Raw genomic sequence first — 25224 nt, 5'->3', positions numbered from 1 at the left:
ATTTCATACCTTTCCGCAGCGAACTTCAGGTGGTTTTCTTTCACTTCCTCTAACAAAAAAAAAATAGTAGGGATGTGTGGTTTGTTTTTTCCAAGAAAAGCAGGGACACTGTGCTGTAGAAAGATGATTAGTAAGAAGGATACACAAATGATCTTAATTTCTCGCTACATTCTATTACAGTGTCTGCTGTTTGTAGGTAAGCAGAATTTCTGGAATCAGGAAAACTACTTAGTATGAGAATGAAGATTCAAGAGAAAAGATGTTGCGTGTGTGTTAAAGCTGAGACAAACCCACAGGATTTTGGTGCTTAAAAGAGAACTCACGCCTTTGATTCCATTTCAACTGGAACCAAATTCAGTGTTTCTGAATAAGAAAACACATCAATTTACGTGGGGAAAAACTGACATACTGCAAATGAGTGCCGTGTTCCTGACACTGAACAACTGTCTACCACTACAAATATTTCCCCTTCGTACAGATAACACAGATATTTGCAACAGAAGGAACTGCTGAATAAATTATCTTTTCATACACAGCAGCACAGTAAAACAGCATTGAAAAAAAAAAAGTTTTATGCCTTACTCTATGCCATCATTGAGCAGCTGTGAAAAACTGAAATCCACAATACACAGTGGGGGACAGTTAGAGAACTATGCTGGTCCTGACAATCCTGGAAAGGCACTAGACTTGCACCTTGGAAGGAAACTCGCATAACATAATGAACTGAAGCTACACAGGAAACGTGGAAATCATCAAGACTTGATGCACCACATTTTTTACTGGTGAGGATGTTCTCAGTTGGTACCAGTGTGATTGCAGCTCTTTCTCTTTACTGGGCAAAACCCCTAGATTACCTTTCCTAGAGTAAGTTATGAATTGTGTATAGAAAAAAAAAGGCTTTGTTCTTCTGAATATGAAGTGACATCCAGAAAACCATACTGACAGTCTTCTCAAACTATTTTTTAGAATGTTTTGTGCTAAAAATAACTACAGCAATGTTCCAAGAAACCAGAATTTAGAAGAAACTACTTTTAATAAACAGCAGCCAGTAGTGTGTGTCATGCCAGTTCCTTTGAAAACACCCAAGTTGTCCACGTGATCAAGACCTGTACCGTTAACTGAGGCGTTTGCTCTTGCCACCAATGGCTTGCACGTGACAAACTTCTACTGTAGCACCCAGCTTCTTCAGCTCACTCAGCCAGATGATCTGCTTGTGGGACAGGCGGTCGTTGGGACCTTTCACTTCCACCAGCTAGAAAGAAATGTGGATGATTAGTAAGCGTGCCTGTGGAAGCACTGAACGATCATTAGCTCCACAGACTAAGTAGTCTTTTATGGCTGTTATTTGCAACAAAATCAGCACAAGGGAAGGTCCAGTGGATGCTAAATTATTAACCCATGTTCCAGTGTCGTATTCTAAGAGAATGACAGAGGCACTGATGAATGAAGATGCCACATATTCAGATCGATCATCTGCAACCTCACCTGTTGCAGCTGATACTGAGAGCAACTTATTCAGATGTTCTAGAGAACTAATTGCTATTCAGCTGTGTTTTATAAACGCATAACAAGTTGCTCCAGCAGCTGAGATGTCCAAGAGTCTTCTAGTACCCATTCCACCACCATGCAAGAAACAAACCATGATTGTTTAGTCAATTTTTGTAGCAGGGCTGACAACTGGAAGGTTTTTATATCTAAGGGTAAGATCAGCTGAGCACTGAGGACTTCCATGATCTCTCAATATACCTTAAAGTCATTAGTGCGAGTACACCACACAACCAGGTCAGGAAGTCCGCCTCTGCAGTGGCGTAGATCTTTGGAAAGCCGCCGAAACACACCGCTCAGAAATACTCCTCCAAGGCAAGAGACAAGGCTCTGTAAGAGAAGTTTTGGTAGTTGGCTTTTTTATTTTTTTATTTCCCATACAGCCATTTCCCAACTCTCACAACAATATGCTATGGCCCATCTCAGCTTTTTGTTCAGTCACATGTAACAAGAAACTTGAGTACATCTTAACTACAGCAATTTCCCTGCTGTGTTCCCAACCACTGTTGCAGAAAAATGACCATATCAGAAAAGAGTATCGCTACTTGGGATCAGGGAGAATTGTGCTGAAGCTCCCACTCAATTCCTCCCTCCCACTACTCGCCATCAGTCCTGGCTCAGTGCCGCAGTACAAACTGTGAGCGCACGATGGCCATGTGTGATTTAATGACAAGCCTAATGAAACAGAGTCCCTCTTCTGGACAACAGTCACTTACTTGAACTTGTTGGAGGGAAATAAACCGCCCCCAGCTAACTAGAGCTGCTGCTTTGCCCTCCTGAGTGGTCCAGATGTCAGCGATCAAGTTTGCCAGTGTCTCTGAGGAAGCTGTATGAAGCTGCTGGAGTCTGGCCTCAATGACATCCTTCCTGTTCTCATAGAAGCTGTCGGTGTATAAATCCAGGGGGAAAGTCTGTGTAAAAAGGTAAATATGGCTCTGAGGAACTGCTGCTCCAAGAATGACAATGCCCTACTTCATATTTTTCTTATCTCAACTACAAATTCACTCAAACGCTGAGTTGATTTAACTTGAACCTTTATTAAATGGGAAAAGATCTGCAAGTATTTTAACATGCAGTGCCAGTACAACAAATGCTGGCCACATCTGAGCCTGTGCACTGCTGGTTTTTGACCTCTAGAGTGTGGTTTCCTCTAACAGACAACAAAGAGCTATCTGTTCTCCTAACTCTGTGAGCAGTAGCATTCTAGTCGGGATTTGGGATCGGTATCAAGACTGCTCAGCTGCAGTGAGCAGTTTGAGGTGGGACATACGAAGCAGTGACCAAACTGTGCAGTATCACTCAGGCCGCCTAAAAGCAGGGAGCCTTATGCACAGCACTGAACACATTATTGTATAAAGTTACTGCAGCAACTGCTTGATTTGGAACACAGCTGAAAAAGGCTATCAAGCAGTAGCTGAGTGCCATTCTAGCTTTTCAAAATCAAACATAGAACACAGAAAATGGCAAATTTCAGCCTTACACAAACTGCTGCCACAGCTGATGCCACAAAAATACAGCTGAGGAATGACTGAGAGAATCACGTGTGAGCTTTCAGCTCATCCTTGCTCATGCCTGAGGTTCATGAGCGCTTTGCTCTGTAAAAATAAGTAAAATCTAGTTTTAAAAAAATCAATTTGCAAATGAGCTGTAAATACTGGGCTTGTTATAAACATACAAGGTTTTTTGTTGGTTTTTTTTTTTCTTTTTTTTAAGTATGTGTAATCTGCATCTAAGATTATATAAAAGGAATTGTAAATAGATGCTTGCACTGACAAAGAATCCCTGCTTTTAACACGTGACATTCATACAATTATGGCATCCTACAAGAACAGTAGATACTCCACGAGAAGTGTTATTTGTATGAATTCCATTTACCAGTATCTGTATGGCCTTTAGAGCTACAGCAGTCCCCTCCTTGTCCTGCCTATGAGCCCGCAAGTGCCTGTGTCCCACCTCGAAATTCCAAAGCAAGGACAATCATATTTCAGCTTTATCTGCACAGTATTCAACGCTATATTTACTTGTCAGATGAATACAAGAATCAAGGAGTAAAAGACATTTCAAAGAACAGCCATTGTTCTGTAGTAAGTTGCCTCTATTTATTGTTGAGTAGCTCGCCAAGGATATGACCAAGAACATACTTATAATCAAGTGCTCATGGCTTAAGAAATTATTTTAAGACATGACTGTATACAGACTCGTAATGCATGTCAACATAAAATAAACAGGTTAAACTTCAGATTAGTGGGACAGAGAGCAACTCATACATACATAGTTTTGAGTTTACTCCTCTTGGCCTAATAAAATAATGCAGTTTGAGGCTCGAGATTTTTTTACATCCTTTGCTTAAGGGACTATGTAAGGATAGCCTTGAGGGAATGCATCTCCCTCTCTGAAAATTAAAAAGAGATATTTGTAGTGGTCACAAATTAGGGAGACAGCCATCTCCAAAGCCAACAGCTGGTTTTCGACCCAGCCACAATGATTTCTACTTCATACCGGTGAAGAAAAATAAAGAAAAGAGGGGTGGGGGAGGAGAAAAGATAAGAAAAATCTGCATGTTTCACCTCTAAAATAAGAAGAAATTGCTACCTAAGATATCTCATATCTGCAGTTTCTTACAGAACAAATAAATCCAGTTAAGGACGAAGACAGCACTGACTATGCTACCTCTTGGCCAGTGTTACAATTAGAAGCAATGGGTTAAGGCAGAAGAAACAAGGACAATTGGCTGCTCTTTTTTAGTTCTACAACATTTGAGACAGGTTTTCACAGTTTTTCTTAGCAAATGTCATCAAGTGATCAAGTTTTTCTAATTGCAATTACTAACACTGTTTCTATCTGTAATTTGTAGGATGTAAAGCATTTAGCTAAAAGCCACAAATTCACCTGGAATCATTAATCCTAGAGTGTGGCAGGGAGTTGTTGCTGGGGCGGGGTGGGGGGGGGTGGAGGCGGGTTGTAGTGTTTCTGTTTGTTTCTTTGACAAACAGGAAGGATGCCAAAAGCATAATTCAGGTTGGAGTGGAGCAGGTGGAGGTGTTAACAAACCTGAGTTTAAAAATGTGACTGCCCTTTAAAGGCTACTGAAAAGAAACAGACTCTTTTTTTTTTTTTTTTTTTTTTAAATGGAATGTATCATCTTCAACTGAGATGAATAATGCTATGGTACAGCAGTATTCTTCCACTGACTATAAAGGAGACTGACAGTGAGTTCAGCTATAGGACATACATGTTTAGCCAGCCGAATCCCACTGTATCTGACAGCAAATCCAATTGCTTACATGGCAATTAGTTACTGAGGAGCCCTTTAGTAACAAGTCCAATATAACAAATAATAAAACCAAGCAAACACCAAGATATGCCTGGAAAGTCCCTCAGAATAAGATGTTAATCTAATCCCAAATAAGATTTTAACATGGTTACAGAGACTACAGCAATGGGTACAGCCATTAACTAAAGAAAGCCTTTCAAAACTACCTGATAGGAATTTCTGAAAACATCGGGGATGCCATCCATGAAAATGATATCCCACATCAGAATACCATACAGCGTCATAAATGTTGAGCCTTCCCCATGAATACCTAAAAGGCAAAAGTTAATAAAAATGGAAACATTAATTTCTACAGCAATTTCATATGAAAAGGTACTAAATCATCATGATCAACACCAGAACTGTGTTATGTTTACGCACAGCTGAAGCCAGTATATACTAACAACATTACAGCATCGAGTTGTAAATGCAGTTTATCACTAACACACTTGCTAATGCTGTCTGTTGCCAGGGTAACGGCCTTCATTTACAGAGCAGGGTTAAATTACTATGCCCTGTCATGCACAAGCTTTACTGTTCTAACTTTGTCAATTATTAATACACAATTTTTAAAATTTATACACTTAAAAAGTTATATATTAATAACAAAATGTTTATATAGAGAGTGAAATGTTTTATACTATTCATTATATGTACACACATATGCATATATATGTACTTCTATATGTGCTGCAAATATGTCACTCACCACCAGCAGAGTAATGCCCAGTTACTAAAAATTTAATATATTAATTTTAAAAAAAGGTTTTTTAAAACATGTTCCATTACATTTACATATACATGCGTATATATATGTATACATGTGTCTAGACATGCCTATGTATGTATACATGTATCATAGACACACACACACGTGTGCATGTACGCATAGATGTATACTGTATTTTTTTTATATATAAAATATTTTCTTATTAGTACATTACATTTTTGAGTAATACTGGCTAAGCATTGGTCTGCTGGTGGTGACTGCTTGCTTTTGCACCATCTTTTTTTTTTTTTTTTTTTCCTCTTCCACCTGTCACTTGTTGAATTGGCTTTGTATCAGCCCATGAAGGTTAGGAGTGGTGTGTGGTTTTTTTTAATATACATTTAAATGTATAATTAGACATATACACACATGTCCATATATATGTATATATACAGGTATAATATATACATGTATGTATATATATGTGCATGTATATATGTTTACGTACATAAATGTGTCTGTATGTACATGTGCATGCATGGACATGCATGTTTTTCTATATCAAAAAAGTTGTGGTGGTTGAGCCTGTATGGCAGATAAGCTCAGCCACCCAGTCACTTGCTGACTGCTCCTGCTCTAGTGGGCTGGGGGAGACAGTTAGAAGGTCAAAGTGAGGAAGAAATAGAAACAAACAAAAACATAACCCTCGGGTTGAGATAAAGACAATTTAAGAAGTGGGAGAGAAGAAAAAAAAAGGAAAAAAGAAAGGTGATGCAAAAGCAATCACTCACCAGCAGACCAATGCTCAGCCAGTCTCCGAGCAACAGCTAGTTTGGAAAAACTGGTCCCACCCCAGTTTAATTGCTAGGTGTGACATTTTATGGTGGGGAATATCCCAATTGGGGTCAGCTGTCCTGGCTGTGTCCCCTCCCAGCCTAGTCACTGTGGGGGCAGACTGGGAAACGGAGAAAGCCTGGATGCTGTGTAAGCATTGTTCAGCAACAGCTAAACCACCCACGTGGTATTAACACTGTTCTGGTCACCCATCTAAACCACAGCCACATATGGGCTACCATGAAGAACATTTAACTCCATCCAGTCAAACCTAGTACAGGAATGTATGCATTATATATGCTATATATAACATATATACTTATTAAAATATATTTGCTATATGTTACACATCATATGTTAATAAGAATAGGTAGTATGTAACATATAGTTTATAATACATAGTATATAATACAGTACACCATAATAATGTAACTAGTTAAATATTTCATATTTAATCATAAATATATAATTGTAAATATTTATAGTAGATAATTGTATGATAGATGATGTATATACACTTACATATGTTCTCTAATATATAATACGCACTACATATGCTTATATAAATTAGTTAATACACATTATGTCTCATATATAATGTATTATATGTTATATAGGTTCTATATTACTATATTACCATAACATTCATTATAATAATATGTAAATAAAAAATATATAGTGTATAATAGATCTTGCATATTGTAGAATATATTACTATCATATACTATTCTATAATATTTATTGTACGCATATTTATAATTGTATATTATAATGGATTATTAATAATACATACTATCTTCTAATTAATATTTAACATACGTATGGACATATGGACATATTGTATATATTATGTCTTACATACATATACATATGTATATGAGCATACATATAGAAGTATGTTGATATGAATATACACACACACACACACACACTCCACAGCCTCTGGGCAAACTGTGCCAGTGCTGTCACCCTCACAGTGAAAAAGTCTTTCCTTATGCCCATATGTTTATATTCAAACATATATGTATCTCCCTATGTTCATGTATGTATGTACGTTCACACATATAAATAATAAACATATTAAAATATGTATTTTATATAAAAAGATAAATTTTATCTTAAAAAATAGGAAAGTTTTCCTACCTTTTGTAATTTGCTTTTTCCCTGTAAAACAGACCTGTACATTCTTATTTGTCCATGGCTTTTCACAGCTCTTAAGCTGTAAAAGTATCTGAACACCTAATAGAGCGGAAAAGCAAGCCTTTTCGAAAGACGTTGTCGCTAAGTGTCTTGCAGTGGTATATACTGTCTTCATGATCATCTAGTACCAAAAATCAGTTGAAGTTTACCTTTCCTTAATGACGCTGCCCTAAATGACACTTCTGCATTTTATCTCTAACAAAATCGCTGTTCATTGATAAGAAAGGCAAAGTAAGTGATTTTCTACAGAGATAAAGAAGAAATGTTGGTTTTTTTCCTAACACATTTCAAAAACACTGTAGGTATATGAAGGCAGCAAATAATTAAAGGCCAGGAAGCAGGTCAGGTGGAAAATACATGTTAGAGCATTTTGGCAACGAAATTACATAGTAGAGCTGTTTCGGAAAGAAACAGAATCAGACTAAGAACTGGTCTAATGAAATCAGCTAAAACTGGTCTATTTACTAAACTGCTTAGCAAATTGGTTCTTTACTCTCCCACAGTTATTTTACTGTACAAAAAAGTAAGTTACTGTTACCCTGATCAAAACCATTCTGCTTGTAATGAGTTAACGCCAGCTCCTCAACTGAGCACATGACTGTGGACACACTGAAGTCTTCACCTCCTTCTTCATCACCAATATCCTCCATTAGAAATACAGATTTTCCCATTCCCATCTGAGGACACATCTTTCCTTTGATTGTAACCTAAACATATTAAAAGTACTAGTTACTTTCCAGCATCACATTTAAAAAACTTCAGCCTAGGTATTTTCATCTCCCCTAAAACACACGTTCCTCCTTTTCAGTTTTCTTAAAATCAGAACTAGACTTGTTTCCAAAAATCAACTGAATAAAATATAACCTGCCACTCCTTTGAAATGATTCTGTTTAGCTTCTATAAACTGGCAAATTTTTCAGAGAAAAAAAAAAGGTCTAGCAAAAATGCTGGGCAGATGGGAAAGTAGTCTTTCTATATGCAGGATCAGGAAGAATACAGATGACTGAGACTGATTCTGGACTGAGAAGAAGAAGGGCTCGTAGGGAGACATGTGGTGACGAGGCCGAGAAAGTGAGGATCTGCTCTGACTTTGCCCAGATACGATTATCTTTGCAATAGTAGGGAAAAGAATGAGTTAAAAAAAATCCATTCTGCTATGATGCAAGCGCATCATATTGCATGTTTGCACAGTGCATTATTTAGAGCGCAAAACTCCCAAAGGTTACTAAAAATCCTTGCATTTTTTGAGCCATTAATCTAATAGTGACAATGCTAAGGTTACTAGTACTGTTTCTTACACGCAGAATGCCCGGCCTGAAGACACCAGAGGCAGTGCACTGATTTGATGGGACTCCCGGTCACGAGTGGCGTCCCTCAGGGGTCCGTGTTGGGCCCGGCCCTCTTCAACATCTTTGTCGGTGACGTGGACAGTGGCATGGAGTGCACCCTCAGCAAGTTCGCCGATGACACCAAGCTGTGTGGTGCCGTCGACACGCTGGAAGGGAGGGATGCCATCCAGAGGGACCTTGACAGGCTGGAGAGGTGGGCCTGTGAGAACCTCATGAAGTTTAACCAGGCCAAATGCAAGGTCCTACATCTGGGTCGTGGCAATCCCAGGCATAAATACAGACTGGGTGGTGATTGGATCGAGAGCAGCCCTGAGGAGAAGGACTTGGGAGTACTGGTGGATGAGAAGCTCAATATGAGCCGGCAATGTGCTCTTGCGGCCCAGAAGGCCAACCGCGTCCTGGGCTGCATCAAGAGGAGCGTGGCCAGCAGGTCGAGGGAGGTGATTCTCCCCCTGTACTCTGCCCTCGTGAGACCTCACTTGGAGTACTGCGTCCAGTTCTGGAGTCCCCAACATAAGAAGGACATGGACCAGTTGGAGAGGGTCCAGAGGAGGGCCACGAAGATGATAAGAGGGCTGGAGCACCTTTCCTATGAGGACAGGCTGAAAGAGTTGGGGCTGTTCAGCCTGGAGAAGAGGAGGCTCCGGGGTGACCTTATAGCGGTCTTCCAGTACCTCAAGGGGGCCTACAGGAAAGATGGGGAGAGGCTGTTCAGGAGGGCCAGTTATGATAGGACAAGGGGTAATGGTTTTAAAATAGAGGGAGGTAGGTTCAGGTTGGATATTAGGAAAAAATTTTTTACTATGAGAGTGGTAGAACACTGGAACAGGTTGCCCAGAGAGGTGGTGGATGCTCCATCCCTGGAGACGTTCAAGGCCAGGTTGGACAAGGCCCTGAGCAACCTGATCTAGTTGGAGATATCCCTGTTCCTTGCAGGGGGGTTGGACTAGATGACCTTTGAAGGTCCCTTCCAGCCCTAACCATTCTATGATTCTATGATTCTATGATTCCAGGCAGAAAGGTTCTGAGAGCTGCTGGTAACTCAGCGGAGTGTACAGCTGATCAGAGCCCTAACACGTACGCAGTAACGCAGTGCAAGTTAAATCAGTATACAGCTGACTAACTTCAGCTAAGAAGCTGACCTTTTATTAAACAAGTAGAAATGTTTGTTTACAAGAGGCTTTTGTTTTAGAAACACATTTGCATTCATTTTCCTGCAGCGCAAATAAGTCAGAGGCTGGTGCACAGCACGTAACAACAGTCTCCCAGATTATTTTTACTCGTCAGAAGAAAAAAGACCTCATGAGATGACATTTCCCAGCAACCACCGCCACCTTCACTTACGTGTGTGGCATCCTCCACAGCCAGGGCTGGCAGATCACGCAACAGGCACCTGAGCTGCCTGCAGCTCGGCGAGTCTCTGATGCGCAGGGCCCGCTGGTGGAGAGAGAGGCGATGGCCAGTGCGTACAAACGGGTCTGCCAGCCCCTTTCTAATGCAGTCAGCGGCCTGGCAAAGAGCAAGGAAACCAGCAGCGACTTAGAAAGACCTGTGCACATCTGTCTGTTCTTACCATGCCAAAAGACCAACTGATTTAAGGAGCACAAAAATGTGAATGTAAAAAACAGCATATAAGGCAGGGCCACCTTCCCTACTAAAGTCCTGAAGTTCTAAGAGTATGTAATATTTTGAACTAGTAGGCTTCCGGATTCAAATTTGCACTCGTACAGCAAAAAGAAATTACTCTCCATTTGTACTGATCAATGTAAGATCAAGAAAGTGTAAATTCTACATGTGACCAAAAAAAAAGAGCTGGTTCTAAGGTAAATCAGTTTAATATTTTTAAGCCAGTTCTTAACAGCATGGAATATGGAAACAGATCAGTTGAGCACAAATATACAGAATAAATTTTAGACCAATGCACTACTGCACTAAAGAACATCCAGGATTAAATATGAACTCCAAAAATAATTCAAATCATGGTTCTGACATACTCTCTTTCTGTGACTTTAGGAAGGCACTTTGTCCTAGTTTGTAAATAAGGAAGTGAGACCAACTTTTCCTTTGTACAACTTTGAATTCCACATCTAGAAAAAGCTTGATATGGGGCTATAAGATGCAGAAGAGACAACTGCAGACACTTGATAGTCTATGATAGTATTTCCTTTTAACAGGCTTAGAGAATTGAAGTGCAATACAAAATAAAAAGTCTCTATGACTCTCTCATTATTTTAATTCTCTCATTCTCTCTCATTATTTTAAATAACTCTACAACTGCTACTGTTTCTGCACTGCAAAGTTTTTTTTTAATCTCTATTTTTCATTGCCAAATTAGTCAGGTATTTTAGGTGTGTTTAAGTAGATTGGTCATCTTTGTCTTTTAGTTAAAAGTTAGTTTTCAGTCTGCCCATACTTCGCTGTGACCTAAACAGTCCGACAGAGTATCATTTTCAATCACTGACAGTATTTCTCCTTTGTATGTAACAGACAGGAAAAATGGACATAATCTCCTACACTTATAAATCCTCAGATTTATAACGACGGCTACCTAAAGCCATTAATGTTACTCTTCACCAGTCTGAGGGTGGTCAGTTACGGTTTCCCCTATAGGACCACAGAGATAGTTTAAATTTGCTGTTAAAGATTGATAACCCTGCCAGAGCTGTGTACAAGTAACAGCTTAGAAATGAGGTCGTCTACTGCTTGACCCCTTACAGCAGAAACCCCACACCAACACTGGTCCCAATATAGAAGACAATCTCCCCACCGTCAAGAGTTAGCCAAGGATTTAATTCTCTTCCTTTTTTTGGCTGAAAACATTAAAAAACTCCTTTCAATCGTTTTTTCATTTCAGATATGGCCTCATCATGACTCAGGTTGAGAAGCAGAAATGTTTACTGCAAGAAATTTCTCTGCTTCTCACTCATTAGGCAAATTTACAAGGCAGAACAGCAAGCAAGCTGCTGCCTGATACCTCCATACAATCCTTCATGCCAAACGGTGGTGTTCTACACAACAGAAAAAAAGCAGGCCAAACAAGGATGAGGGTACGCTCCACATTCAATTTCTTAGGAGAAACTGGTTGCCTGACCTTGAGATTCCTACCAATACCTGCATTTTTAGCAGAGCCTAACCTGCTGTTCTTCTCACATGAAGTAATTTTTAAAATGTTCTCAATGACTGCAGTGTTTCCAGCTTTATAGCATGCATTTGTGAAGTTACCTTCTTAGTGTTTTTCAAGTGCTGATGTAAATTCAGAGCCAGGCGATCCCACCATCGCCCTCTGCTGTCAGTACAATACACATCCTGAGACAGAAGAGTCTGCAGCTCCTGCACCGCTTCCTGTAGCAACAGTATCACATCTTTATTAATGAGATAGAAAACCAAGTTGAAGTTTCATTATGTAATTAGCTTGTCACTTTCCCTTCTAATTACTGGGTACTATAAAACTTTGTCTCTGCAGAATTAAAACCCCATTTTCATTCCAGCACCCAACATATTCGGGTGCATGGGTATATCTTAAAGACTCTAGAATAGAGATGTTTTTGTGTAAACTTAAAGGTCAGCTGCAAAAATAGAATATTTTTGTCCTTTCTGTATTCCTTATTGTATATGAAAAAGACCTCAACATTACTTGTTGCCTTTTTGCAAAGGCAAAGTCTTTTTCAGAATAATCTGGTTTGCTTTAACATGTCAGACATCTTTGGAGATGTTAGCTTCTAAGGTGAAGAGGCAGGGATTTCACAGAAGACTTCTCTTCCAAGATTTTCTTATTTAAAAGCAATAATCAAATCTGGTAAAACACATATCTTTAAATAATGAAACAACAATGTCTCAGTGACAGTCTTATGGTATATTACATATGGCAAATTGCCAAAGCATAAGCAGAAATCAAAACTATTTAAAACTTTCTTAAGCAGCAAGAAAAAAAGGCTCTTTTTCTTTAAAAGTAACCAGTTAAAAGAACTGTAGCAAGTTTTGGCAAACATTATCACCATTTTCCAGGCACATCAGAAATAGAAACTGATGTACAATGCTACATTAAACACATACTCCTATTCACTTCACCGCTTTACCTTATACATGTGAAGTCTCTGCAAAATTTCAACCCCTTGAGAAAGGATTCTTGTATACACCCAGCCAACTGTGAAACGTCGCAGATACTCAGGTAAAACTCTATGATAGCTGAAAGATAAGAACAGCTCAGATCAATTTAATGATGGTAATTTAAAGTCTTAAAATTCTCTTACTAAGAATACTTATACCTAAAGCATTTACAAAAATTAAATGCTTCATATATAAAAACTGAACTGAACTGAATATCCCAGCTGGAAAGTCAAGAACCTAATGGTAAAAAAATAGCTTAGCTGAGGTAGCAGGTGCTAATCGCACTTGCACAGCATACTTTGGTTTCAACAGCAGTGGAATTGTTAGTAAGTCTTCCATCAGATGCAAACCAATAATTTATTACATGATGTTTTGTTATTGCCATCTTGCTCTCCTAAGTCACAGGGTTAACTTTAAAAACACAGCTGAATAAAAGAAAAAGGCTAGAACAGGCATCTCCTGCCATAAAAGACAACTAACATCTCTTGGGTAGGCACCTCTACGTTTCAAGACAAAGTCTTTTGAATATCTTATTGAAATCAAAACAGGTTTTTCCACTGTCTTCACTGTGAAATGGAATAGTCCTCCAAATGACCCTCTATGAATATTATTCTATATCAGTTGCGATGAAAATGAATATAATGCCAAACATAAGGTTTTAACTTTTGATGCATCATTAAGCCACAAAACAAAACAATTGAAAGAAACACTGAGGAAGGATGCTTCAAAAACAATACACGTTATTTCAGTTCTCAGATCTTTAGTAGCATCTCCTAAATGACACTGACTTGAAAGTTTGAAGAGATTAATAACCCAGTATATTTTCCCATAACATCTGCAATGTTCTTTTGTTGGCAGGGAATTTTAAATTCTGCTTATTGCTATTTGTATAAAAGCCATAAAACCAAACTATGATAAGGGAAAAATAAGGCTCTTGTTCTCCTGCATTGGCACATAGAACAGAAATGTTTTAGTGCTTCATCCATGCCTACCAATTAATTCCCAAGGTTTTATAAAAAAGGTCTTTTCATATAATCACTTAAAAGCTAAATGAACAACCAGGAAATTCAAAGCTTTCAAGAACATTAAAGCTTCTAAATTTATCAGGCTTAAATAGTATCACTGGTCTATAAGCCTCTCTCAAAAGTACCAAACGTAAGATAGTGCACTTAATAGTTTCATATGAACACTAGGCTGGTTTCCAGTTTACTACCTCAAAGAGGGGTGATTTTTCAGTTTGTTCCAGGTTTCTTTAGCACACATGTATAGATGATTAGCTTCTTCCCAGTTCCCATTTACCATTGCAGTGGCTATATCATTCGACAGATAAGCAGCAGTTGCATACCTACGGGGAAAAACCATAATAACTGAACTAGGCTCAAAAAGCATTTATAGTCAATAGCATTCAATTCCTCCACACAATACCCTTTAAAAACTCCCTTCCAGGCTCCAAAGACATTGAATCATGCAATCAGCTTTGTTCTTCATCTTGTAGGATCAGTGGAGTTTACACTAGCAGAGTACACCATGTTTAAAATTACTTATAAACCGGAGAAGATACTTCTGTTTTGTTCAGAGTCTGTTCTAATAATCATTACAGTAAATGAAGAAACAACTTTCATCAGCAGATGATCATGAAGCAAATAAACAAGTTCATTTGGTTCAAAATGCAAGCCACTGTGAGTTACAAGTCCTACTTGGATACAAAAATGCATTTAAAATCACTGCAGAAGTGCACTTCTACCTATTTGCATCTGGAGTTCTACATGATGAATTCTTATTTGCTTACATAAGTACTGCAGTAAAGCTTTTGTAGAAATAAATAGATTTGCAAACTGCCAAAGCTCCTCCTACCTGATAAGATCTTCTCTGTCCTGGAAGACCTGTGTTTTCCTATTTATAGTGTAACTGGGGAATACCATACGCCCCATGTTTACCATAAGGACTGTGGAAAGCTGGCCTTGACCAGCACTGCCAGCTTCTTCATCCTCCATTGACTCAGACAGTGAAAATAGCAGCAGAATTCGAGAAAAGACAGCCCGAGGGCCTTTACAGACCCTGACAGATTTTCCAGCCAGGTCCTTCACCCTGGAAGGAAAAATAAAATGATTGTAACAAATGTCTTTTACCATCACTTGTAAAAATACAAATAGACTGAAAGAAGTATGAGAACAATTTTGTTTTCAAGCCAATTAATGTGTAAAGTCAACTTTCCTTGCAAGAAGTAGCTTGAGAAACTACATAGTGCATGTAACCTCTAGTGAAAAGCCAAAGAAAAGCATTAATTAGTAAAAAGTTCAAGGGCCGAACAGAATTAACTGCCCTTTGGGTGCAGCCACTCCTGTTGCTATGCCAGGCAATACCAACAAGCAACAAGATGTGGTTTGCTGTTAGGGCAATGTTTACAGACCACAGTTTGACATCCCTTGTTTTAGGGTGTCTCCATTAGCATGTCTTCATCCATTTTTTTCATACAAGACAAGATTTCTGTTACTTGTCCACAGGACAGCACAGATACAAACCAGCATTTTCGCTGATCCCACGGGGTAACTAGTATTTCTGCTGTCAACTACAGCAAAGAGCATGACATTCCCAAAGCTGATGTGGCTGAGCAAGTAACTATCAATCTCTTTTCTTGGAGCAGAGAGTAAGCCAGGGCCAAGAACTTTTTGGAATGTCACTGATTTTCCCAGGTTCCTTTCCATTTCCTGAAGACATTTTTTTACTAGTCTTCCTTTGTATAGGTTAAGCCAATATTCTGAAAACAAATTTGGTTTTTTGAGGTATTTATACAAATTATGTATCACACAGTCATGTAGTTCAAATATTTAGTATCAAAGACAAAAAACTGAATATCAAGTGATACAAAGTATTTTCATACTGAAGTTTTCTATACCTGGATTAGAATGAGGAAACTGCAACTCCTTAAATTAAAACATCCTTACTTATCACAAGGTCCCAATATCCTCTAACACAAGATAATCATGGTGATCACTTTACCTGTTTTCCTGCAGACCAAATGAAGTCTCCAAGGCTACTGGAGACAATGACACCAGTGTGTCTGTCTTTAACAGAATGGGAACCACTAGAGCTCCTGTTGTTTTTTGAAAACAACAAAGACCACGTAAAACTACTTGAAAGAAGCTAACCATACTATGCAAACCTTCCAGTTGTGAAGCTCTGCAGGCCCAGCACTAAACTAGCATTAGGCCTCTCTTTTGGCATAAGGAAGGAAGACCTTACTGATTCACATAATAGTTCTTCATGGAGGCATGATTTCAAAGTTCTTCCAATACTAGGCCTCTTTTAATTCAAGGAATTTTGTGGATAATCACATGACCAATTTCAGAGGGGAATATTTGTCCAATAAACACAGCTATGTGAAACTTGACAAAGCTTTTTATCTCCCTCATTTGGAAAAGAATACCACAGGAAAGACAAATTACATTATTGAAGCAAATGCAGTACATACTGCTACCTACCCACTCTGCATTTTGTACAGAAAGGATTCTGCAATTACTGAGTTCAGCTCCTAGTTCTAGATAAGTCACTAGATAAACTAATTGCCAGAATTCAACCTTTGTGGACACACATTATTATTCAAACAGTTACTTTTTGGTATTAGTTATTAAGAGAGGTAACTGTGTAAGAAAGCTTAAAATCTCCAGAACTGACTTGTACCCTAGCACCAGTACCCTGGCTATTAGCTTAGTTCATATTCCTAGACTTTTTGTGGATGTTCTAGCTACAGATCCAACCCTAAACACCAAGAATGATAATGCTGTAATCACCCCTGTTAGGGCACCTTAAACCTGAATCTGGACCGCAGGAGACCTGGAAGTCAAGGGCATCAGATATACACAGCTGTGATAGCCCCAGTGAAAAAACTCACAGGAGAGAACGAACGCTTTGTCAAGTAAACAATCTTTTGCCTTTAAAAATACTGCTGAAAAAGAGGTTTGATGCTGAAGCCCAAAGTCAACCACAAAAAAAGAGATTATTGCTCCCCTCTAATTCTACTAAAAGAGCTCACCCAGCAAACAAACATCACGTAATTGCTTTAATAGGCAATTACTTTCCCTATGTCTTCCTAAATGTTTTTCTGCACTCGTTTTGCTTTAAATAATTCAGAAATGTTTCTCTGTATAACTGAGTAACTTTGGAGCTAGATAATCATGCTCACAGCAGAAAAGCATGACATAGTTTTAAAAAAAGTCTATTATTTACCCTTCTGTTTGACCCACTGCGAATCAAAATTTCATGCTGCCTTTTTTTATTCATAAATTTACTAAATGGGTTCCTCTCTTCAAAAGGCATCTAGATTGAGTCCTTTGAAGCATAACTTACATTCACCTGCAAAATTTAACTATAAATAGACTTACCTTTTTAAAATCACTGTCCCAATACCAGCCTGATTCCTGCTGAAGACCGAACGTTGTTTTGCCAACCTCAGAAAATCATCCACCAGTTGCTGTTTCTGACCATTTGGGTTTGGCAAGTGAAAGACCTTTGCTAATGTTTTTAGCTCAGGGGCTGAAAGCAAATCCAACCCTTCACACAGGTCTTCCAGTTCAGATTCTAAAAGTAAAATGATCCACATATATTCATTATGTGCTATACATATACACTCAAGCAACAGCTCAAAGTACAGTACATTCATATAACCTAGTCCTAATCTAATGATTTAGATTCTTAAACCTGTCTTATTAACGCTAGCTGGTTCAGCTTGAAATTCATTCTCTTCACAGGTCCAGTTTGAAGGAATGGAGTAACCAGAAAAAATCCCTTTGTAACTTCAAACCAAAAGCAAATATAAGGAAATTCTGATGAGTTACAAAAAACGCTGTTCAGAAAAACTTGCCTTCCTGATGATCAAAACTTTGCGGCATGCAAAAAAAAAAAAAAAAAAAATGCTGCCAGGGAACAGCAATAGCAGAGCTGCTTGACCAGGGGGAGGGGGAATGAGCCAGAAGTCAAGAGTGACCACAGCACTGGCAGTGCCATCACCAACCCTGGTGCAGCCCCACTGTGAATGAACAGAATGGGCAGAGCACAAGTCCTGATAACAGATTCCACTGGCAGACCCAGAAAAGGCATGATGACGAATCAGGCCCAGGGCTGATCTAAGAGACGAGCCAGACGTTAAGACTACAGAGAAGACTACGGCTTACACCTGAGATCCATCCACAGCACATGATCGCAGACAAGGCTGGAAACAAACATTTGCAGCATTGGCTGGAGGTCTGGCCAGCCAGGGATGGACAAGGCGAGGGACAGGGTGCCTGCAAGACAGCTCAGGGCAGCACTGAAGGACATTAAGTAGAGCTCTTGGACCAACACGCAGAGGCTGCACAGGTGGGGGTCTGAGTGAGGTTGCTGAGGGCAAGTAAGGCCTATTGTTGCACCTCAGCCCTGACACTTCCTTAGCTCTCCCTGTGACCTAATTTGCACTAACTGCTTTTATTATTAACGTAACACAACACAACCCATCTGCCTGAAACCTTTATTCTGCTCCTCTAATTCTGTTCTCAGGGCACAGACAAGCATGTAGCGCAATAAACTCTAACATGACCCAACTGCGGATTTGATTTGTAATATTTTTAACATTTATTAATGCTGGCCATACCTGTTTGCAGAAATCTGGCTTCAGCCAGTTCTTCAATTATTGGTGACAAATCCATACTTATCTCTCCATATTCTATTTTATTCACTTTTAACCAGTTCAGCTTGCGTTGAAAAAGTCTCACATATAACTTCTGCCCACCAACTGCAAATTTTATTTAAAGCAGGGAAGGATAAAAAGAAAATTAAATTCTAAAGCAGTACTACGTATATGCATACTGTCTCATCTAGAAAAACCACTTTGATGCAAATATCCTCTAAAACACATTTTAAATCTGCCTGTGTTCTACAAGTAGACTTGGTAAAATACCAGAACTTACCTTTCCCAGTAGTATTTGCTCATTAGAATCTTTAAGTTTTGTTGCTAGAACATTATTACAATGTATTTTGTAGATAATGAACATTACTAAAATGTATTTTGGATATGCTTACCCTTTAAGAAGTAATTTGTTTTCTAAGAAAAGACAAATTCATTTTTCAAACTCTGCATATTGTGATGTTAAATAGGTCTTTTTGCTTTCTTTAACACTCATTCAGTAACCAGCTCTTTGATGTTGGGGAAGAAAAGAAGCTCTTGTCTGACAGAATGATTTCATAATCACAGAATACTTCTCTGTGTAGTAGTCTTCAGATTCTTATTTTTCCAAAGATAAGATTAATTTTACTAACATATCTACTGAAAAAAGGGAAAAAAACTCCTATCAATTTGATGTTTATCAGAGAAGTGCTCTCTTAAAGTACCTTTTAAAAATATGTTTAAAATACTAATGCTGAAATTCAACAAAACAGCTTATTACATCTTAGCTGAAATAGTCTAGCTATTGTTGCTACATTCAGCACCCTTTTGAATACTTCATTCATCCCACATTAACTTCTAATTTTTTTATCCCTGTCTGTTGCTGCTTAACTGAAGCTGAAAATTAATAAAAACAGACACTGAAACAGTATCAGACCTAGATATATTTAAGAAATGGCAGTTAATATGTACATGCTTATTTAACTAATCTCCTGTCCTTAAAAAGACTTTTCCAGCCTTTTTTTTAATAGAATGTTTCCAGGATCAATTCCCTGAGAGAACTACATTTGGACGTGTAAGCTTGTCTTTTTCCCTATGTGGTTTTAACTTCTTTGACATCTGTCCCTAGTTTTCACAACTCTGGAAAAAGGAAGGTCAAATAACACATGAACATCCTTTCTCCATGGAATCTGACCAAACTAGGGCTGCAATTTAGTAAAGGCATGTGAGGACTCTCTAAAGGATTAGAATGACAAATGGAAGAATAAAAAGGTATTGCACAAATAATTAATTGCTTCTTACACATCCTGTCCTGCAGTACATTACCTCTGAAGTTTTGGGGGATTTTTTTTCTTTTGTAGTTCTTAAGAAAGTTTCAGGTGTATCACTGAAATGAAAAATTTGCTCTAAGCTGAAATATTATCAGCAAAAAGATGCAGAAAATCTTAGAAAAGTTCACACTATGATTCATTACAATGCAACAGAAAAAAATTTACATTATTTTTTCTTTTTCAGTTTTCTGTATCTCAGTTCCACTGGTGACTATAAATCAATGTTTCTCAGATACCATTTTTCTGTTGTACAAAAGTTGGAAGGAGGATTTCCCAGGGTGTATTAAGTAGTGTCACTAGAACTATGTGCTTGCATTTAAGTCCTCCCAATGGCAACATGTGGTGAAATTAAACATGGAGAATACAAAAAGTAGTTTTTAAATATTACACCTAAGTTCAGACAGATCTCATCTTGAGCACAAAGCCTGACATTTCACTGCAGATTACTTGTTATGGACACACCTCTGCGTTTCCCTTTTAATTACTGTTTCCAGTACTTAAAAAATTGGCAGGGCCAACTCATCTAACTGAACTTTTAAAGTATTCAGACTAAGATTTCTTGAAGGTAAAGACATCCATCTGTCACTTGTCCAGAATTCATTATCTATTGACTTAATACTGTCCAATCACTTCTCATAGCTGAATCGTTGCATTTTTCCTACCCTGCAAACGGAGATTGTTTTATTTGTGACTCTATCAGTCAGTGCAGACATTTTGCAGTAATTCTTTCTAAATTCTGAACTCCTGTGACAGGAGAATACTGAAATCACACTATTGAAAGAGAAACAAGCACTTCCTTTATTTAACAGAACAAGTTGATATTACTGACCAGTGTTGTACTCATCCAAAGAAGGGAGTGTGGAAATAAGGAGGCTGTATCCTGAATGTATCTTTTAGTATTTGTGAAAGCCTACGCCTGCATCCACTAATGACCTAACTGTACGTTTATTCCTAGGTGTTCTTTGGATGTAAATGATACGCATCTACTGCTTGCCTCAGAGAGCCAATAACAAGAGTTTTGCTCCTCATATTCCATTCTTTCTCTATACACTCCCGTTTTAACTATCACAACATAAACAAGGCATTGTCAAGCTCCAAGATGTCACTCTATGCAGATTTAGGTGGAGAAAGTTAACTTGTAATATTCTCATGTCCTTGAGCGCACCAACAGGCTCTGCAACCCCGTCACAGCCCCCACAGGTTTGGCTGCTTGTGTTCAAGGTCAGCTCTGATACAGCACAGCTGTGTAAACTGGGCTCAGGCTGCTGGGGAGAGCTGGGTGAGGCTTTGTCAGAGCCTCTCTCGGGTCACCTGGGAGCTCTACTTAAGCTCAGGTGGGTGGCCTGCACTCTTGCCTAAGCTTTGCGGTGGCATGCCAGTGTTCAGCCAGACACCTTGCTGGCTTGGCTTCACCTTGCACCTGCCTGGTCACTACGGACTTGCCTGAAGACCTGCCACCACTGGAGCATGGCTGACAGCAGTACTGGCACTGGATCCACTTTGCTCTTCTTCTTTGGGCAGTGTGGGCTTGTGTTTCTTGTAGGTGAGGAGAGGACATGGCCTCTGCCTGCCCTGCTGTCCCCTTTGGCTCCTGGCTCATCTTCCCATGCACAGTAGTCTGCTCTTGCTGCTCCCTGACAAATACAGTCCTATGTTATCATCTCATTTTAATTACAATATTCTTGTAACTTACGTTAGTACTATTCTTTATTTTTCTAAATGTTTGGTGTTACTGCATATCTGTAATTATTACAATATAATCTGTAAGAGCTTAACTGTGACCAGGTAACCACTGCAGAAATACCTTTATAAGCTTAGAGCCCTACTTCCTCCTCTGGAGTTTCTTCATGTTTTTAGCAACCATCTCTTAAGGTGGTTTGAGTCAGCTCAGCTGACTTTTCCACTAGGGCAAACGAAGAATGTTCATATGGCCCTTTCAAGTTGCTAAACTTCGGAAGATCTTAAGTCAAAAAAGAAACTTCAGAGGTTATTCTACCACAGTTTAAGTACTTCCTAGAGAACAGATATATACTGACTCAATTTTTTTAAGGAACTGAGATTGTGAACTACTTATCAGGGCTGTATTTCTTCCTAAAAATCTCAGTATCCTGTATTAAAAACCTTGTGATGTCATATTAACTAACCTAACCTCGTTCTATTATTCTTCACATCTACACAAGTTATCAGAAAAACACTTACTGAAAGTTTCCTATTGGCCTTGGAAAAATGTCACAAAATTGCTTATCACAAGTCATGACCTTGATACTCTCTTTTATAATGTCCTGTGATCAATCTAGAATATCATATGGAACTTTATAGAAACAAATATTAAGAGACTAAAATGCTATGAACAGCTGGAACAGTTTTCTTCCACTTTGCAATGACAAAACAGTCTGAAGACTGTTGTACTCTAGCACAGAAAAAATGAATATAATCTAGAGAGAGGAAAAAGACCAAACTATGCAACAGTTTCACACAGGGAAATACTGATAGTTAGTGTGATAAACTTTACAGCCTGCTAGTTAAGCCAAACTCAATGAAAGCAATACATTAGTAAGTGCAGCCCGCTTCTGATTTTTTTTTTTTTAATTTTTACCAGCAGGTATGTATGCAACTGTCACTTCTGCATGTTCAGCTCAGATGCGCGAACTGAGTTCATATGAGCATATACCTAAAAATACTTTGTCAAGCAGCTATATATTACCATAGTAGCTTAAAACAATATAAATGGTTATGCCTGCAATACTCGGAGATATAACAACTTCCATAAGAAAATTTGTAAGTTTATTCCCATTTTGATGCTCCATGTTTGCAGATCAAGTGCTGGTAAAACTACTCTTAATTGCAGTTTAAGACAAGTTATAAACATACATAAAAATTTGGAGGGTTAGTTTTAACTTGCATTGCTTCTGCCATGCTTTTACTGTAAAACTTAGGAGTACAAGACTCAGACAGCATGTCTGCTTTGAATCTCGTCTAAATACTGAGAGCTTAAATATCCCAACTTCTGGCTCCTACTGAACTTAATGAGAGTTAAAAGTACTAAGCAACCTGTAAGAAAAGGACAGTTAATTGGTAACTAGAATTCTAAACACTGGATAACGATCATAGCGATATCCATGGATTCACACCAAGCATGAAAGTAATCTGTAAATGTGTTGAATCGAAGCTCACAAATGCCACTTCAGAAGTACTTTTTTCAATGTCTATGTAACCAGCACGGGCCTCTTCACAATATCATTTTGTAAAATTCCCATACGTAACAATCATCAAAAGCTTGGTGTTAACTAACACACTTTTTCTGTGCTATGAGTTTCCTTCCTTCGAAACATTTAAATGCAACAGCAAGATGACTTAAGACTCTAAAAAATAGTACTAACACAGTAAAAAAAGTATTCCAGAAAACCAGAAATATACATGATCATTCTTTCCTTATTTCTTACAAGCTTCTACTATTTAGCATCACTTTCCATTAAAGCAACATTAGGAAAGTTTACCTACAAGAAAACACTCAGGGATGCGTCTCCTGAGAAAAAAGAGCTTCTTCCCTTAAGGAATTTATCAAGTTAAATTGCTCATTGGTATATCACTCTTCACATAAAACTACGTAAAGTTCTCTCTACAAGAGGTAATGTGAAAATATATTAAAAAAAAAAAAAAAGATACCTGATAATTTGCAGAACTTGGTTATAATGTTCATATCTTGCTCATCAAAGAGTCTGACATCATCTTCGTTCTCCAAGACTGCTCGCAACACAACTAAAAAATTCTGGAGGTAATATGGGTGACCAGGAGAGCTGGGGACAGAGCTGATCTCATTTATTCTGTCTAAAATGTCCCCAATGGCATTTTGAAATTCTACCTTTTCCACAGTTTCTGACAAAGTATGATTAATCTTATCTTTAAAGTCTTCATGAACTTCCACAGGAAGTACCTCTACATCACCTTTGCTGAAGCAATTTTGTGTACCACAGTTTGCTTCTGTCTTGGAAGAAGGAATAATCTGAGTGAGAGGCCGAGTCTTGACTTCCAAACTACTGGTCAGCTCTGCTGAAGTACAAATGGCTAGATGTGTTTCAAATTTATCAGGACTAAGTACCACACCTTCAGACCTACTTTCTGTTTCGGTGCTCCTTGTACAATCTAGTAAACTTTTGCCATTAACGTTATCAGCTGGTAACGATACCTGAACAATATCCACAAAGTCTTCTCCGTTACATTTGTTCATTTCTTCTTGAAATTCAGGTTCCTCCTTCGAAAAATTTTGTTCCTGGCAGTCTCTCTCAGCAAGCTGATTTTCTTTCTGAGAACAATGCCCAGCATAAATCTCATCATCATCATCCTGTGCTGCAGTGCTTTTGCACATACTATGAACATCTGGAGATGAAGAGCTGATCTCTTTGTACACGATCTGTCTTCCTCCCTGGATATGACGTCTTCTGGACAGTTTAGATGACAAGCTTCCCAAAGAGACTACTTTAACTGTTTGAGCCTGTGGTTCATTGTTAACACTACAGACTGGGCTATTCTTGCTAAAATAAGGACTGATCTGTTGTGCTGCACTCCCTTTTGTTTTCAGTAAATTGCTTTTGGAAGGACTTGTTTCTAGATTTAAGAGGTTTTTTGAAAAATATGAGCTGGAATTATTGTTCACATTTGCAGCTGGGGCACTCTCATTCCTAAAAGAGCTGCGTGTTGAACCAACGGCACCAACCTCACGGCGGTTTCTGTGACATGTTTCATCCATGTGCTCATTTATTCCGTATCTTGGCACCATTTGCCCACACATGGGACAGCTAACTTTGGCAGGGGTAACATTGTTAAAAAAGGAAATAATAGAGGAGGATGCTGAAGGTATAGATGGTGTTCCTTTACCTTCCACTCTTTTTGTTGTTCCTTTTTTTTCCTTATTTTTACTGAGTGACAAACTTATTCGTGGTCTTTTAATTTCTGAAGACCTAGCTTCTGCCATCACAAAACTTCAAAGCATTTACATGGCACAGACAACTCCATTGAGGCCGTACTTCCTTATTCTGGAATACTTAGAAGAAAAGGATGACTTTTCTTGGCTTTGCATTTTCCCTTTGTAATTCTCTGATGTGCCTTCAAGAAAATAAAAAAAATATACTGAATGCAAGATCCTCTAAGGTACTAAATGCAACCAAGACGAATGGTCAAGAAAAAATAAAACCCCAAAA

The 25224-nt window shown here is 38.5% G+C and overlaps 1 protein-coding gene across 3 annotated transcripts; it reads right to left on the bottom strand.

The window, feature by feature from the left end:
• Positions 1 to 79: 79 nt before the first annotated feature.
• On the bottom strand, positions 80 to 25117 carry FAN1 (FANCD2 and FANCI associated nuclease 1). 3 transcript variants are annotated; one of them, XM_086620152.1, is made up of 14 exons: positions 23693 to 25117; positions 18684 to 18824; positions 17440 to 17635; positions 14912 to 15145; positions 14271 to 14402; positions 13027 to 13135; positions 12173 to 12292; positions 10295 to 10459; positions 8140 to 8308; positions 5026 to 5129; positions 2262 to 2456; positions 1747 to 1875; positions 1113 to 1252; positions 80 to 113 (listed from the first exon to the last, which is right to left on the bottom strand). In XM_086620152.1, the coding sequence occupies exons 1-13, from the start codon at positions 24996 to 24998 to the stop codon at positions 1115 to 1117; spliced, it is 3138 nt and encodes a 1045-aa protein (XP_086476278.1). In that variant the 5' UTR covers positions 24999 to 25117; the 3' UTR covers positions 80 to 113; positions 1113 to 1114. The 3 variants fall into 3 exon arrangements, with proteins under 3 accessions (XP_086476278.1, XP_086476279.1, XP_086476277.1); XM_086620153.1 differs by lacking the exon at positions 80 to 113 and having other exon boundaries at positions 1052 to 1252; positions 8134 to 8308; XM_086620151.1 differs by lacking the exon at positions 80 to 113 and having other exon boundaries at positions 1052 to 1252.
• Positions 25118 to 25224: the final 107 nt, after the last annotated feature.

This window comes from Tauraco erythrolophus, chromosome 14 (assembly GCF_009769465.1).
Source record: "Tauraco erythrolophus isolate bTauEry1 chromosome 14, bTauEry1.pri, whole genome shotgun sequence".
Lineage (NCBI taxonomy): Eukaryota > Metazoa > Chordata > Aves > Musophagiformes > Musophagidae > Tauraco > Tauraco erythrolophus.
This window is presented reverse-complemented; position numbering and strand designations above follow the sequence as displayed.